The sequence below is a fragment of the Phaenicophaeus curvirostris genome, chromosome 3, assembly GCF_032191515.1.
Source record: "Phaenicophaeus curvirostris isolate KB17595 chromosome 3, BPBGC_Pcur_1.0, whole genome shotgun sequence".
NCBI classification, from domain to species: Eukaryota; Metazoa; Chordata; class Aves; order Cuculiformes; family Cuculidae; genus Phaenicophaeus; species Phaenicophaeus curvirostris.
Window position 1 is genome coordinate 39,489,491 of NC_091394.1, and position 17,255 is coordinate 39,506,745.

Sequence of the window (17,255 nt, forward strand, 5' to 3'; positions counted from 1 at the left end):
GCAGTTTAGCTGGAGAAGATAACCTTGGTTTTCCCCTCAGAGAAAATCTGGCCAATTGATGGAAATAGTATTGTGTTTTCCAAGGTGCTCTCTCACAGCTTAGCAGTCTGTTTGAATATATACGTCATGAAGCATATAGCTTGCTTATTTTAAGTTTGGTCTCAAACTGAGATTTTGAGATATTTGTTCTTGTCTAGTGTCTGTCCTGTCTTAATATGTTGATACCACGTGGCACTAAGGAAAACAGGATTTTATCTACATGGCAGAAAATTTTAGTAAACAGACTTGAACTTTGGTCAGGGAAAAATGTTTTAGCTCAGAAGTATTATTTTTATTTAATAAAATGACAAAAGGAATGTGAAGAAAAGGTTAGTATTAGGATCCATTTTATAGTTCTGGCAAAACCTGTAATGAATGCACATGTGTACAGTTACCTCGTGTACTCTTACCCATACGTATTTGCACAGCGCTACTGTTCAAATTACACAGACTGCCAGATGGCAAAGATGTTATTGTCCTACAATATCAACAAATATCGTAAGTGACATAAGGTGTACATCCTACTTAAGGAGTAACCTCCAGGCATTTATTCTATAATCATATTATGGAGTTACTGGCTCATGCTCTAGTAAGACAGTGCATTTGCACTAACTGATGGAGCGGGAGTGTTGGGAATATTTCATTTAAACAGCAGTAGCAGATAAACTTGCACCCTTAGCAAGTTTGCGGACGACACTAAGCTGGGTGGAAGTGTTGATCTGCTGGAGGGTAGGAAAGCTCTGCAAAGGGATCTGGACAGGCTGGGCCTCTGGGCTGAGTCCAATGGCATGAGGTTTAACAAGGCCAAATGCCGGGTCCTGCACTTGGGGCACAACAACCCTATGCAGTGCTACAGACTAGAAGTCTGTCTAGAAAGCTGCCTGGAGGAGAGGGACCTGGGGGTGTTGGTTAACAGCCGACTGAATATGAGCCAGCAGTGTGCCCAGGTGGCCAAGAAGGCCAATGGCATCTTGGCTTGTATCAGAAACGGTGTGACCAGCAGGTCCAGGGAGGTTATTGTCCCTCTGTACTCGGCACTGGTGAGACCGCTCCTTGAGTACTGTGTTCATTTCTGGGCCCCTTGCCACAAGAAGGATGTTGAGGCTCTGGAGTGAGTCCAGAGAAGAGCAACAAAGCTGGTGAAGGGGCTGGAGAACGAGTCTTACGAGGAGCGGCTGAGAGAGCTGGGGTTGTTTAGCCTGGAGAAGAGGAGGCTGAGGGGTGACCTCATTGCTCTCTCCAACTACCTGAAAGGCGGTTGTAGAGAGGAGGGAGCTGGCCTGTTCTCCCAAGTGACAGGGGACAGGACAAGAGGGAATGGCCTCAAGCTCCGCCAGGGGAGATTTAGGCTGGACATTAGGAAAAAATTTTTCCCAGAAGGGGTCATTGGGCACTGGAACAGGCTACCCAGGGAGGTGGTTGAGTCACCTTCCCTGGAGGTGTTTAAGGCATGGGTGGATGAGGTGCTAAGGGGCGTGGTTTAGTGTTTGATAGGAATGGTTGGACTCGATGATCTGGTGGGTCTCTTCCAACCTTGTTATTCTATGATTCTGTGATTCTATGAAATGATGAACAGGAGGTTGTCTGAAAAGTCCAAAATGAGGCCAAATGTGTAGGGGACTTAAATGTTAGGGGCATAATGTTCAAGACTAGTTTTTACCTGGAATATAATTCACTTCTTCTTAGATTTTTAACTTAATTTTTTTTGTTCAGAGTCTAGGGTTCTGTCCAAATCAGAAAGGAATGCAGATCAGCCAAGCTGTAAAAGGACGGGGCACTCATTTCAGTCTTAACTTTCCTCCCCTGCAGATTTAAAACTAACTGTAGTTCCAGAGTTGTCTGGGATTTTAGTACAGCACTTTCTGTGAATGATGGGACGCTTCCAAATCTGTATAAAGGAGGCAGTTCACACCTGCCATTCCCGTAAGTGCTTAATTTCACATGACTAGATGAGTAGTCATCTTTGTCACCTGTCAAAATGAGTCTGTCTCAAACCATACCATATGCCATCTGTGGGCTTTATCTTTGTTATTAATTCAGGACATTTGAGTGATGCACCAACCATTGAGATGGAGCCTGCATGGTGTCACTGTCTTTAAATGCATAAAGAGTGCCAAATGCCACTGTACCATGAGTCACAATAGTATTTCTTTGCTCTTTTGCTTTGATTTTTCGTGTCATCTTGGTGTTTACACCCCTTAACCTCATTGAAGCTGATACTGTACAGATGGCTTCCTCAAACATGCCGTGACACAGCACATAGATACGTATTACAGTAAAATTATTAATTCAGTTTTCTTTTTCCATATTGATCTTTTTTCCTCTGAGTGCAGCAAACATTTTTGAGCATAGTGCATAAACTAAAGTTTTGAATAGGCTATAGTGTAAGCTGATTGCAAATGCATTTAAAAAGGGAATAATATGCGCATATTCTTCAATGGCAAATAAAAGGGCAGCGTGATTTCAGGAATTAAAAGGCCTTTGAGGCATGTATTTGCTTGGTTTCTAATATTATTTTTGTCATTTTTGTAGGCTGCTGTGTTTGAAAGAGCCAATTAAAATCTGTTGATTTGACCAGAAAAAAAATGAAAACTGTGGCATACATTTAAATAAATGAATAATTAAGCTCCCAACCTCTCATTACTCTGAGTTTTGTGGTGTTTTGTAGTCGGTGGACCATGCAACTTTCCCTTGCTGTAATTGCATAGTTGTCTTGCTACAAACTGTGTTTGTCTTGCTAGCAGTAAAATTGAACAAAATCTCAGATACTAAGTCGGGGGCGGGGGGGAGGGAGGAGGGCACCAGTTGGATCTGGTCTTCTAAAAAGAGAAAAAAAAAGGAGGGAGGGTTACTTACTGTTTCCTTTAATATTACATTAAATTTTAATACTTATTTGTCTCTGGAAGCTGTGTGTGCATCTTTGCTTATTCTGTGTATTCCAGCTTTTTATTTTTCTTAGCACTAACATACTCTTTCTCCCATGGTCTTCCTCTTAAAGTGTTCTTTGGGGGTACCAAGTATGGCACATTTCCTTGAAATGACTCCTTAAGACATAGTGTCATGGAAACTTTTTCAGTGGCGAACTCACCCTGGAGTGAACATATATTTGGATATTATGGCAGTAGGAAACGGATGAATCTCTGCCATGCTTTGAGATACATTTTGCCACACCACTTTCTCTAATCCAGAATTTTTAAGATCTCGGATTCAGCAGGTCACCATGCTTGGTGACATATTTGCTGCCAAACTCTTTTACTCTTCTTGAAGGTTGTATGTTGTCTTTATGAATCCTGGGTGTTATCAAAAACCTTAACAACTTTATTGTGTTGGGGACTTTGATGAACAATATTTTGCTTCCAGATAATGTAGAAGGGCATATTTATGTTGCTAGGAATGTAACTCCTATTCTTTGTAACACTGGAAGAAAAAGTGCTTTGAGAAACACAGAGAAAGAACTACGTTTTTTATGCAAGATTCCATTCTCCGTGAAGACAGAATATTTTATGCATGCATCTACTGCTCTCCTGTATTTGATAATCTATGCATAAAAATTGGTTGCAAAAAGAGGTTAACATTAAGTAGCATATTGCTTGACCAGTTAAAGCTGTGCATGTTAACTGTACCTTAATTATCATTTGCTGATATGAAGGTTTCTCTTGCTTGATGGACATTACAAGAATGAGAGGTATTTAAATGCAGACAGATCCACTCTCTCTCTTGGGTTGAGTGTCAGGTTGTCTGTCAATTACTTATAATACTGTCTCATCCCAGCAGACCTTTTTGAGCTGTGGCTTACTTCATTGGTGGGTTACTAACAAAAAGTAAAAATCACCATTAATTGAGCAGTTTGTTCAAAGTACAAAGATACTATGTATATGGGAAATTGCATTTTTGTTAAATAAAGAGGGAATTTTAGGAGTTGCCATGCATTTCAAGGCATTGGAGTAGAAGCTGTTGTCAAATATACAGCTTGTGTAACAAACTGTGCCATCTTCTGTTAATATTTTTGCCTTCAATGAAAAACAAATAAGATTTCACTTTCCTAGTTATTTGTATTATCCTAAGTAAAGTTCTACCAGCTCCTCTCCATGCTGTTTCAAACACTTTTATTTAGTTTAGATGCATAAACCCCTTTATTTCCTTCAATAGATGAGCTGTCATATTCACTGTGCTTTGCAACTTCATCTGCATAATCTTCAGCAAGACTGCTTGCCTCATTAGACTTTGGCATTCATTTTAAAAAAAATTGATTTTTTCATATTAGTATTCTTTAGAAATGAAAACAAGGAAATACAGTGTGTGCTAGAAAGTGTAATAAAACTGTACATAATGTTAGCTTTGGGTTTCTGTATTGTGAATTGAGGAAAAGATGTAAATTTCTTCTACTCCGTCTTTGAATTCAATTAATTCAGTCATGTTAAATGTGTGAGAGCTGCTGAAGAAAATAAATTCTATAATATCGATCTTGTCATTATGTTTTTTAGTATTTTTATTCTGTTTTTCTGTGAAATTTAGCTCAGGAAATTGGGTATCTACAAAAGACAGAAAGTGATTGCACTTGCCTGAAATTTTACGTTTTGATTAAAACCTTCAACTGTTTCTCTTCCATTGTAACCTGCTAAAGCGGGTGGTAGTTTAGGTATTGTACTTGCTTGTTTGAAATAGAGGGAAACAATAGGGAGGCTTCCTCGTACTGATCTATCTCGGTGAAGCTGAACTCTTATAGGGTGTGCTTTCATCATTCTATGACTTCCCTCTGAGCAGAAACCATCAGTTCTTTATATCATATGGGATTCTTATTTTTGACCTAGTGAACAAATACATAATGTTTCACTCATCCAGGTTTCTGAAGACAAAAAGGTAGCGTAACGGTTCTACTCTCCTATTTTAAGTGTGTGCTTCTCTATGCTTTAATTTATTTTTCAAGGTTAAATTAGCATAAAATATGATTGAGACAGAATTTTATATAAAGTAGCAGTGTGCCGTTGCAATAAATCACCTTTCTAGGGAACTTTCCAATATGTGTTTCTAATACACACTGCAAAGGGGAGTATTAATTTACTTACTTTACCGTTAGCTTGTCCTCATTTTCAATAAAAGAAGACGTGGCAAGTTTTTGAAGGCATGTAGATGTTTTTTGTTTGGCTTGGTTTGGTTTTTAAGAGATTAGGCATAATATGTAACCACAAGGGAGAAAAAATTGCTTAGCTAGCTAGGGTTGTCTGTTTTATGAGATTGGAAGCAATACAGAGATCCCACACCTAGAATAACAGCTGGGAACAGCTAGGGCTGAACATATGGCTCTCATAGCTCTTTCTCCTATCAGCAAATCCACGGCTTGCAGTCTGGTTTAGTAGGCTGTCCACTTGTATATCACTTCTCAGTGCGGCCTGAGCTAATACCATTTTTTTCTTTAGTAGTGTAGAAGTAGAAGTAGAATGCATTTTTCCCATATGACAAAACAGATTTTTGCCCTCCATCTGGCAACCCAAATATTTGATTTTAAGGTTCAAGTTACATTGTGGGCTTATAATTGCTCCAGTGTGACATCACTTTATCCTACTGACAGGATAAAGACTGGGGCATAAGTCATGTCATATAGTACATGGGGTATGGGTTGCTGCTAAGCTTATCCATCATATGGCTTCATTATATCTCCCCCACTTCATATACAGAGGAAAGAGAGGCATTGCTTTCCAACCGGTGTCCTTGGAAAGGCATATAATTAAAAGACGTGTAGATGTAGTGCTTAGGGACCTGGATTAGTTGTGAACTTGGAAGTGTTACATTTACAGTTGGACTATGATCTTAAAGGCCTTTTCCAGCATAAATGGTTCTGTGGTTATATGTCCTACATGTTCTTCATTTTTTACAGCTCCATTACTCATGGGGGGCAGGAAACAAGGGGAAGGTTCCCTGTTCATTAATTTTCACAAAACTGTTGTGGGCTTTCCAGACTCAATCATACTGTGTCATTGTTGCCATGCCTGCATCACTACATCACATCTGTTTCTGAACTGCACTGCAGCAGAGGAATTTGTAAAATGGACCACAGTCACTTGACCTTTTTCCAGACCGTGCTGGTGGTGGCACCACTGGGCTTCTGAAAGGCAACAGTCAGTGGACACCCCTCATGACATATTCCAAACTAACATCTGCCACAAGGAGAAGTTTTGAGGAAGTGCCATTCTGTCATGTTTCCATATGGACGAGCATTTATTCGGGCTTTGCTGTTGGCAGAAGACAAAATCCTTTTGCTAGGAAGCAAGTTATTTGGATCGTCATGACTCAAACATGAGGCAGAATTCAAATACTGGATTTTTGCCTAGTTTAGGTTAGCAGAAAGGAATCGCTATCTGAACAGCTTGCTGGTACTGACATGAAGATGCACAGATATTGATATTTACTGTCTTTGTGATTCTCTATGGTTGCACATGGTGTCATTAAAAACAGAAGGATTGATTTTCTGGTTAGGTGGTTAAATTTGTGTGTTGTAATTGCTAGGATAAAATATACTGACTAGATAAAATCTTTCTGGTAATGTGCCTTGTGTTCTGATGTACTCCAGCTGCTAAGAACTAGAAAAATTATTCAGTAATTTAGGATCAGAATCCTAAAGGATATTTCACATACATTATTAGATTCCAAATGGATATGACTTTTATTTTTTGTAAAGTCATCTTAAAACAAATTGTGCTACTCTTTGACCTTTTCATTCCTATATGAAATGTCATTTTTGTGTAGTGCTTCCCTTTGTTCATATATGCATTATTAGATTCCAAGGTATAGGGGGGAAAATGGCAATCAGCTGTTTTAGTCACGATTGAAGACAGAAGTTTTTTTTCACAGTCATATAATTTCAAAAAGTTGTTCCTTTATTATTTCCAGATGGAAATAAAATTCTATATTACATTTTTTTCTTCTAACTGAAATACATAATTATATCTAGTAATGCAAAGCACTTTGTAAAAAAAAATTATATATATATTTATAAAAAAATCAGAAACAGATGTTAAGCTTAGAATATTGAAACACTGTAAAGTGCAATTGTGCATTAGCCCATGTTGTTCTTCAGATTCTCTCTGGGATATTAACTAATAGTTTTATTAAGTGATGAAATCTAGTATTCTGTGTGCAATCTGTGGTGTGGGAAAATCTGTCAGTATTGACTAAATATGAATGTTCAGTGCATGGCTGTCATTTAATCAAACCTATGTGGTGAATTACTTCAGTGTAGATGTAGGGAGGATAATAGGTAGGACTGGAAGGATCTTACCTGAAGGTTCTGGGTTAGTCTGTGGTATTTATATCTGAACACTTAAAAAGTTTGGAAGATTGATTTATCTAGATATCTGGATTAATGATGCAAAACTTTTGTTTACTTCATTGTCCTGTTTCAGTCTGATCTGCTCACTCCTAAGTTTCCGGTTTTAAAAGACAAATTAAAGAACACTAGTGGTACTTAGAAACCATCTAAGAGATGGTACTTAGCAACCGTCTATGGTCAAAGAAACCATAAGTCATCACATATTTCTGTCCTGTGTTTGTTTGGTTTATATTAAAAATTTATATTCTGTCAAATTCACCAAATTAATAATTATGAAGCTGAAGTACTTGATGGCAAATCAGTTTATCATTGGGGCCTTAGATTCAGGTCTATGCTTGAAAATACTCAACTGGAATTCAGTGCTTAAAAGTGCATGTATCATAGTTTGTCTAGCTTTAGATATAGAAAGTAAGCAAAGAAAGGAATCCACAGTACAAAGCATTGTTTGCAACCTCCTCTTCTCTAGAAGGACCATTGAGTGTCCAGCACATACCTGAAACCTATGACCACAATGACTAGGCTGTATTAGGCTTTCCAGTACCTAATGTGTGTTGTACGTGAATTTCTGATAATGTATGACAAGCAATTTACTTTCTAAAGAATGCATATTGTTTGGTATCAAGGGACTGAAGTGCATTTTTGAAAACAAAAAGGTGCAATGGAATTATCAGTAATATTTTTGAGTTTACTTTCATGACTCTTACTGCATACAGGGACCTGTAGTGATAGTTGAAAAGTTAACTGCTGCCAGGCATTTTGTGTCCTATTAGTAAAGAACCAAGGGAAGTGACTGTAAATTATAACAGTTGTGTTCTTAATTCTGAAAGATATCAACAACAGTGATTGCAGAAGCCATATGATTTCTTCTTTTTTCAAATGGTTTATAACTAGAAGAAGCAGTTCTGACTGGAGGCTTGTTGAGCTGACTGCTGAATGCTGTCGGTTAGTGTTTTTTAGTATGAATGCCATGATGAAAGAATATAATCTTAAATTTTTAAATGTAATATTCCCTGTGTTTGCTTTCAATAGAAATCTGATTATTTTCCTGTCAAATGAATGTAGGCCTTACAAAAACTGGAATAAAATAATACTTTTGTAGTTAGAAATTCTGATAAATAGTTTATTACCTTCAAAAAGAATTCATAAAGTGATCACATATTGAAGAGACTTATTCAGAAGATGCCAAATCTGAGAAACAGTCTTTTTCTATGCTGTAGGGTGAGTTATTTTTAAGACCTTGGCAGATTCAGAAATATGCTATGAAACTTAACTTTTATTGGTTTCTTATATCATAAATCTGTTCTTGAAAATTGAATGAAGTTCTTTGAACTAAAAGATAAGTGGAATAGTAGGATTGTGGTACATAGCTTAGGTTCCAGCCTTTTCTTGTCTTTTAGAAACATATTTTATTACTGATAAGCAAAAGATCACAGATGTCTAATAGTATGCTTCATATAAACTGCATTTACAGTGTTTTCTAAAGCTTAAAGTAGAAGGGAATTTTCCCTCATTTTGTTACTTTATTTTACAGAACTTGCTCTACGCTGTTCCATTTTGAAAATATACTCTGGCTGAAATTATTAAGGGCATGGGCAAATGGTTCCATTTGAAGTGGACACGTAAAATTTCTGTGGATGCGTGGTGGCCTTTTCTTTACTCTTTAATTCATGAAGCCAGCCACCTCCAACTTCCACTGGGAGCCAGGTTCACTGCACACAGCCTGTCTGTGCATCAAATTGTATGCCCTTCATTATCAGTATAGTTATTACTGTAATGTTTAGTTTACACACCTGAGACAGAGTAGATATTCCACTGAATAATGTCACCACTTCTCTTAGGCGTTTATGTTACAGGACCTCAGACAGAGACTTTCAAAACTGCTTTCAAAAGTGATTTGAGAGTTCAGGTGTTGCACACATACGTTTGTCAGACGGAAGGTGTGTGTTAGAAAGCGTTTTTTTTTCTTCTTGCTCTAAAACTCAGTGCTTTTAAAAGGCAGTTACCTGAAAGTTAAAAGGCAAAAGGGTGTCTACCTTCTCTAAAACAATCTAGACCAGCCTTGCAGAAATACAGAGAGAAAATCTATATGAGTGTCTAATAACTGCTGATGAATGGTCTGGAAAGAATTTGTAAAAAGTTGTGATGTAACACATACTGCTGCCAGATTCAGCTGTTGTCAGACAGAGTATCTACACTGTCAAGGAGAGCCAGAGAAATGGTCTGCATGAGCCTGACTGGAGCGTGCGGAATGCACATGGCAGAGGACCAGGCAGTGCAGTGCTGCATCCCAGGTGGTGTCCTGTTTGCTCATTGCATGGGGAGAAAGGGGAAACCTTAAATAAGAACTTGGCTGTGTGTTAAACAGTTCTTTGTCCAAGTTCACTTATATTTTGCTGGGTAAAGGTTAACAGACCATATTGTACTATACTGAATGCACTCTAGGTGCTGTTTTGTCTCAACATTTAAAATTATTTAAACTTTATTGCAAGACTGTATGTCCTTAATTATGTAAATAATAAAAATGAAAGAAATGTGACTGCCATAGTCTATTCCTGATCTCATGTTCTGTCAACCTGCTGAGCCTCAGCCTGGGGTTTGATTTGGCTTTGAACTGGGGGGTTTGTTTGCAATTTGCTATTACCTTTATTTTGTTTTCTTCCTGACCTTTTGTATTCCTACAAAATGTATAGCACCCTCTGCCTCTTTCCAAGCTGTCACTCTGCTTTTAGCTGCCCCTTGATTAATTCTGTCCATTTTATAGCCAAACACTTAATTACTGGAGTCTTATCTCTGAAGTAACGCAGGTAATATATTTCAGAGCAGTACTAGAGCAGGTTCGCAAATGGCCAATATTAAGGATACTCTAATTAAGGACATTCTCCTATTGGTATCCAAGAGCTTATTTGACTCTGACAAGAAAGCAACTAACTCTTGCCATCTTCTGAAATTGAAAACTGACATTGTCTGAAAGGACCAACTTTTACAATGCTTTGCCTCTTAGATTTTCTCTTAGTTGGATAACCAGTACTAGGTAGGGAATGTCATCCCTATCTCAAAGGAAATGCAATGCCATAGCTTTCTTCATATTTACATTAAAAATAAAATTGCTTGAAAATGTTTTCACCTGTCCCTGCTGTTTTGAACTGGGCCACTGTGACTCAGTATTGTTTGTGTTTAAGAAGTGTTACTTACCCCAAATATTGAAGTTTTGTGTATTGTTTTCATGATGCTGTAAAGCTCTTTTTTTCTTTTTGAATAACTCTTAGGAAATGGCGAAGATTCTCAATCATCCAAGAGTATATGCTTTTCTCCACATACCAGTCCAGTCAGCCTCTGACAGTGTACTAATGGACATGAAAAGAGAATACTGTGTGGCAGACTTCAAACAAGTAGTGGATTTCCTTAAAGAAAAGTAAGTCTACTAATATTTGAGAAAATAATAGTGTTGGGTTTTTTGCAATGTCAAGAACATGTGGCTGAAAGCACGATTACTTGCAACTTCATAATTAAGGTATGAAAAAGAATGAGCTGCTTCAAGCTTTCGAAGTCTTTGAGTTTTCTATAAGCCCCTTGATGTGGTTTACCCCTCTGCTTGAGCTTTTATGAGCATCTCTGCATGACATGCTTTTAATTTGTCAATATACTCCTAATCTTTTTCAAATAATACAGTCTTAAATTATTTTTTATGCTTAAATTACTGTATGCAGACTGCTTGAAGTGAAGATTATTGAAGTCTTCTTTAATGTGGCTTTTGAACGTTGTATACTTTGTGTACTGGAGATGATCCAGCTCCAGCAAATGTGAATGAATTGGGTTTTTTCATATTTTTTTTTTAATAGGAAATATTTTCTGTCCAAGAGATGATGTCCATTTACATCAATATAGTAATACTCTAATCTTGCTTATGAGTCTGATGATTTCTAGGATAATTTCAAAATAATTTTCCCTAACAACAGAGCTCATTGAGAAATTAGAAGAGTGTATTGTAATATGTTTATTATGCTGATGTGAAAACGAATATTCCATTCACCTGCAAAGCTTTTGTAACTGCAAGTAGTAATTCAATATCCAAGGAACTATTTTCTTAGCCTTCGAAATTTAATAGCGACGTATTTTGATGGATAGGTCTGCACTGACTGTCCGAAAAACAGGTGTCTGGAGAATCCTTTTTGTCACCTTGTTTTACTACTTTGTCTCTGTATCTGCTTGTTTGAAGGAACTAAGGGCAGTGGAGTTGTACCATTGAGTCTTAAATTGCATTAAAATACTTGTACATAAAGTAATCAAGTTTTCATAATAATTTTCATAATCAATTTGTGATGAACATTGAAAAATCCAACAGTGTAGCTATGTAAAACATACAATGCAAGAGCTGCATGTGAATTATGATATGTAAGAAAGAAGCAAACTGCAATACAATAGAATCTATTTTGCAAACTGTGTGTGTAGTTTATAGGAAATTCCTGTGCATCTGGGACAAAAGATGAAAATGGAGCTGCCTGTCTTTCTACAAGTTGATTGGGTGTTAATTTTCCACCCTGATCAATGCACATGAATTCTTGGCACTTCATTTTCATGTGACTATGGATCAGTGCTAGTTTTTAATATCTTAAATGGGAACTGTGTCAGTTTATGTCTTAGTTGACTTGAAGCTGATTCATTACTCTCTTCAGTAGTTTTAGCATTGGCAGCTATTATCATAACAGCAGCTGGATTTTCGATAACCTAGTATAGCTGGCACATGTTGGGGCATATGGGAATTTATTAAATCATTCAGCTCTTGCACATGGAAAAGAGTGAATTACTTAATATACAAATTTAAAACAGCTGGTCATTGAATATAGAGTAATCTATGACATACATCTTTTTCCACAGGCTTTTTTAAGTGAACTTAACAAGGAAGGAATAATTGGTTTGATGTTTTAATTTTAAATAATAATAAACTTTATTTATTCTGTGTACTAAGAGACTACCAAATTATCTAGTAGTTCCTGTTAGAAAACACTCTCCAAATATTAAGATGGAAAATTCTTTCTACCATATGGCAGCAGGATGAGGAAGGCTGTGCAAGGCAGAGAAAATCTTTTGGATATTTGAACATGTGCACATCTGTAAAACTATTTTTTCTTTTTTCTTTTGCACTTAACAGCATAGTGTCTTCATTTGTAGTCTCTCCTCTCACGGCAGCAGCCAGCTATTACATTCCCATATAGATATTCCCATAAAGATCTTGGCACAAAGTTTGCCAGGACATAACAGCTCCTGAGCCTAGAGCCAGAACAGCTAAAATTAAATGTGTGTTTGAACTACTTTAATAGCCAAATTTCCATCTTACATTTATCAGAAAGGAAAAATAAACCAAAAGTAGAATCTCCTATATCTCCTTTCTCTATTCCTAGGGCCATAAAGTCATTCAGAAACTTCCTACACAAAATGCACGAGGTCTTATTGGTAGATTCCAAATGGCACCCTAATCTCTAAAACATGACATCTGCTCTGATAGTATCTTTGTCTAAAACTCTATTAAACCAATAGGGCTGATCTGCAGAAGAAGGTCACACATCAAGGAATTATGCGTTAGTTATCAGTTAAGTGCTTGATAACAGGAATTCAAACATCTAAGCAAATAAAAATGGAGAACAGCATGTGAAAAAGGAAAAGAATGAGCCGTGTCATCTTTTTGGTTTTGGAAGCCCAAAGATACCAAGTGATTCCTGACTCTTCCTTTTCTCAGTCATTCCGACAAAACACTCTGGGAGTTTTTTCTCCCAGAAGAGGAAGCATATCCTGCTGAGCACACAATGCCTTACAGAGAAGCTAAAGTTCTACAAAGCAATTACTTTTTGTGTTAAAACTCACTTCTTAAAAGAATGGAGCACTTTTAGACCCTGTGAGACAGTGAGGTGAGACACATCACTTTTTTCTTTTCTTTGAGGACTCTTTCTTCAGGCAGGAACCCTAAAAATGAATTTTAAAAAACAATATTGATGTTCTAGTGCAGTCTTTTGATATGCAGCACTTTGGTTTTTAGAGGTACTTTCCTCAGTCAGGTGATAACATCTTTAGTTTATTATGAAGATCAAAAGCCACAAACACCAATCCATTACGCTGCTGAATGGAGAGTTGTTTTTCATGTGATCTCAGCTTTCAAGATTCAGCATCAATTATATTTCTAAAAGGTGACGTTTGTAGTTGCAAAAAGCAAGACCATTTTAATTATCTTGAAGTTTTGAAACTTAATCCCCTGTAATTTACTTTTGCTGATAAAATCAAACAGTTGGAATCTATTTTAGTTAAACCTGAGATCTGAATGTCATCTTCTGTAATTACTTGAATAATCAACAATGTGAATATATACCAATTAAAAAATCCTTAGACTGGTAATGTGTTTTCCAAATTTCTTGTTTGCCACTATTGACCAAACTACATTCTCTTACCTTTCTGGTTTTTGAAGCAATTATGTTGTTCATCAAAGTCTATGTTAAACTTTCCCTATTGCTGCCGCTTGATAAGATAATTGTAAAACCAGATTCTAAAGAAACAAAAAAAAGTAGAGAAATTTAGAGCTAGGCTGAAACCCTGTATCGTTCTGTTTTGAGGAACAGCACAATACTGTGGAAAAGCTGAATTTCCCTCACAGTTTGTTTTTGTTTGCAGACAGACATGTAACAATTGTGGGTGGCTGCTGCTGTTCACTTGAGGTTGTCTCATCATTTATACTGGAATGCTCTGAGCTTTTTGATATAATCTGAAAACCAGCAAACTTGGGCTGCCAGAGGAGAGAGCCACAGCTCTGTTAGGCAGAGTTCTGTTCTTTTTTTACACTATTTGTCTCTTCTCCATTAAAATCAGACTTAGTGTGAGTGTGCCTGTCGTAGCCTTCATTAATTTTAGTGGTAATAAGTACTCATTTTTCAGCCTGTGTAAGTAAGTAATTACATGCAGTTGAAAAAAAGAAAAGAAACTACCGAAAGTAAACGAGCGCAGTGGGAAATAAACCACAGCCTTGGAAGCTTAGTTGCTCAGGTGTAAACTCAAATATTAGTCGCCTAGCAGTTACAGACAGCTGCTGAAGGTCTTAAGAAACTGGAGATACTGTCCAAATGGAGTGAAGTTGTTCAATAGTCCTTCAGGACAGCTGGCTTCAGGGAGGCTCCCTTCTTCCCTGTTGCTTTACAGGGAGTTAAGCCTACAAATGGTAGCTTTCAGCAGCTTCCCAGGCAGCCTCTTAATTCTGCTTTAAGGATTTCGGGGGATTCAGCAGTGACTGTCTCATGTTTCTTTTCATCTGCTCTGACTTTTGCCTCTTCTTTTGCAGTGGCAGCCAAGCTGCATCTGCTTCCATGTGTAGATAGGCTGCTTCAGCTTAAAATAGCATGGCTGGCAGCAAAATGGACTCGGCTACTGTCTCCTCCCCATCATGTTAGATCCATGTTAGTCTTGCTTTTTATAGCAATATTTGAGTGTCTGAATTAAAGTTTTCATGTTCCACTTCCTCAGAATTGTTTTATCTGGTAAGTTTCAGTATGGCTGCTCTTGCCTTTCTGAGCAATTTCACAAGCAATAATTTGTTTACCCAGGTTCCAGTCGTCTTATTCTGGGCATCATAACCCATACCTGTAAAAGCTTCTGTGGGTAATCAGCTGTTTCTCATGGTCTCTGTCTGTATTTCTTGTGCAAGTTAGTATCTTGCCAAAAGTCTTCCACTTAAAAAATTTCTGTAATTTCTAAAGCTGTTTTTTAACTGAATTAACTGTAATAATGAACAGGGAAGAAATATCTCCCCAAAAGCTTGTTTCTAAATACTGTTATTTGGATGATCAAGAAAATTCTGAAAACTGTGAATAATTGTAATTGTAAATAATTTTCTTCTGAAAGATGTCCACATAAATAAATGGCTAAATTAGTCATCGCCAAGTTTGCTGCTATTCCAGACAACCAGCAGTTTTGAAACTATCCCAGTCCTTGTGGCAGTAGTTTTGTCTTTATCACCTTATTTTACCAGTTATTGAAACTAGAATTTGGAGGTGATGAATAGAATGATTTAAAAATAACCATTTACTACTTTTGCATACATGTTTTTACTCACTTTCAAAATGCAGGTAATTATGAAGTAGACTACAACAATTCCCTTACGTTTTTTTTTCACAGCATAAATGTGTTTCATTTGCTTTCTGAAAATACTCTTCTTGTTTCTCAGTGAGAGACATCATTGAGCTCATTTTGCAGATGTGCAAATTGTGGCCCTAAAAAACTGTGACAAGTCTTTCAGATTTAGGCTTTTCAAAATGGTTTTTAATACATCTGTTCTGTCAGTCTAACTACTGCAAATGCAAATATCATCTGTTTAAAATCTTTATGACGTTTTCTGCTAAGTAATTGCTGAGAGTATTTGGTACTTATCTGTAATTTTATATTTCAGTTTCTAGACTCTACTCTGTGTTTTGTCTGCACTTGCAGTCTGACCCAGTCACTCTACCAAATGTATTGCTCTTTTTTCAAGTGTTTTAAATTAATTGAGCATTTGTGAAAAGTATTGAATTAGCACCGAAAATTAAAATGTGAGGGTTTTTTCACCAAACAGGCAGCACAAAAGTGGATTCAAGTTTGTGTCTAGATTTCACCCTAGTGATCAGTGCTGTCGTGTTTGGTGGACTACAAGTTCCTTTCTCTGCAGTATTAGTTGTATTTAGGTGTGATGAAAATTAAATTTGGGCTTATATAAAGCAGTTGCTAAATTTAGAAATCTTCCTGTCTTGTATTTGATTCACAAGGTCATGTAAAGAGATACAAGTAGGTGGGAGGTTTCAAAGATGCTGAACACTTGCAGATCCATTCATTTCATTGGGATATTTTCAATATTTAGTGTTCAACTACCTAAATTTTGAAAGTATGTTTTTCTTTGGTACTGATTGGGGAGAAATAAATATTAGACATTCTAGGATAGCTTTTTTTTTACTGTAACATTAGTCCAAGCAAGGTGAATATCATTTTAGGAGGGCATTCTTTCCATTTTGGCTTTTATAGCACTTCTTTGCCCTTTTCTCCAGTACGCTTATTTTCTGTCCAGGAAATATACTGAGGATAACTCCTGGAGAAAGAATGGAAGGAGGGAAGGAAGGTCACGTACAAATATCTGCATCTTTTTAATCTTCTGTCTTTACAGTTCTACAGATTGTTGAATCAGATTTCAATTGGTTCATGGAGAGACCTCTTACTGACATGATTTGCATAATTAGATCTGTTGCCACTTTATAAATGGCTAGTCACCATTTTATCGCATAGTCCTTCATAACAAATGCTTCAAGAATATTAAGATTTTCTGGACTCTTAGTTATTCTATGCCTTGTATGTCAGGATGGTGGCTGCCAGAAGTGCCTGCTTTTTTCTGCTTTTGATTATCTTGTGTCTTGTAAAGTGCTGTTAAACTTTCTGTAACACTGCTGGGCTGAAATGTCATTTGCTAGCTGGTTAGCAGTGGATCATCTGTATTAATAACATGAATGTTTGTCAAGTTCACTTTACAGATTTCACTTCCTTATATGTGCGCATAGATAAAGTGTCTGGCGGTTTGACTGTAAAAACCCAGCCTTATGTCTGTTAACTCTAGTTTGACAGAAGTCTTCTGAAAACACAGAGCATAGCAAAAGTTTTTCTGACAGTGGTCAGTCTCTGGATGTTCTGATTTTCTTGTTTTAGAAGTCTAAAGTCAACAAAACCCATTTACCTTGCAGTACTGTGACTTTCTTATACTTGGGACAACATTTTGTGTCTTAGTACACAGGGAGCTATTTACTCTAGAGTGTACAAATAATGGTGTAGAAGATTCTCTGAAGTTTGTAGGATGATTTCATAAAACTACTGTTACTTAGGTTTTACTTAGTCATGT

At 36.9% G+C, this 17,255-nt stretch overlaps 1 protein-coding gene across 3 annotated transcripts in view; it reads left to right on the top strand.

The window, feature by feature from the left end:
* Window positions 1–17,255, top strand: part of CDKAL1 (CDK5 regulatory subunit associated protein 1 like 1) — a 409,759-nt gene that overhangs the window by 248,784 nt on the left and 143,720 nt on the right. For all 3 annotated transcript variants that reach the window (XM_069853739.1, XM_069853740.1, XM_069853741.1), the window contains one exon: window positions 10,633–10,778. In XM_069853739.1, coding sequence (XP_069709840.1) covers window positions 10,633–10,778 — 146 coding nt within the window. The remainder of the gene's footprint in view (window positions 1–10,632; window positions 10,779–17,255) is intronic.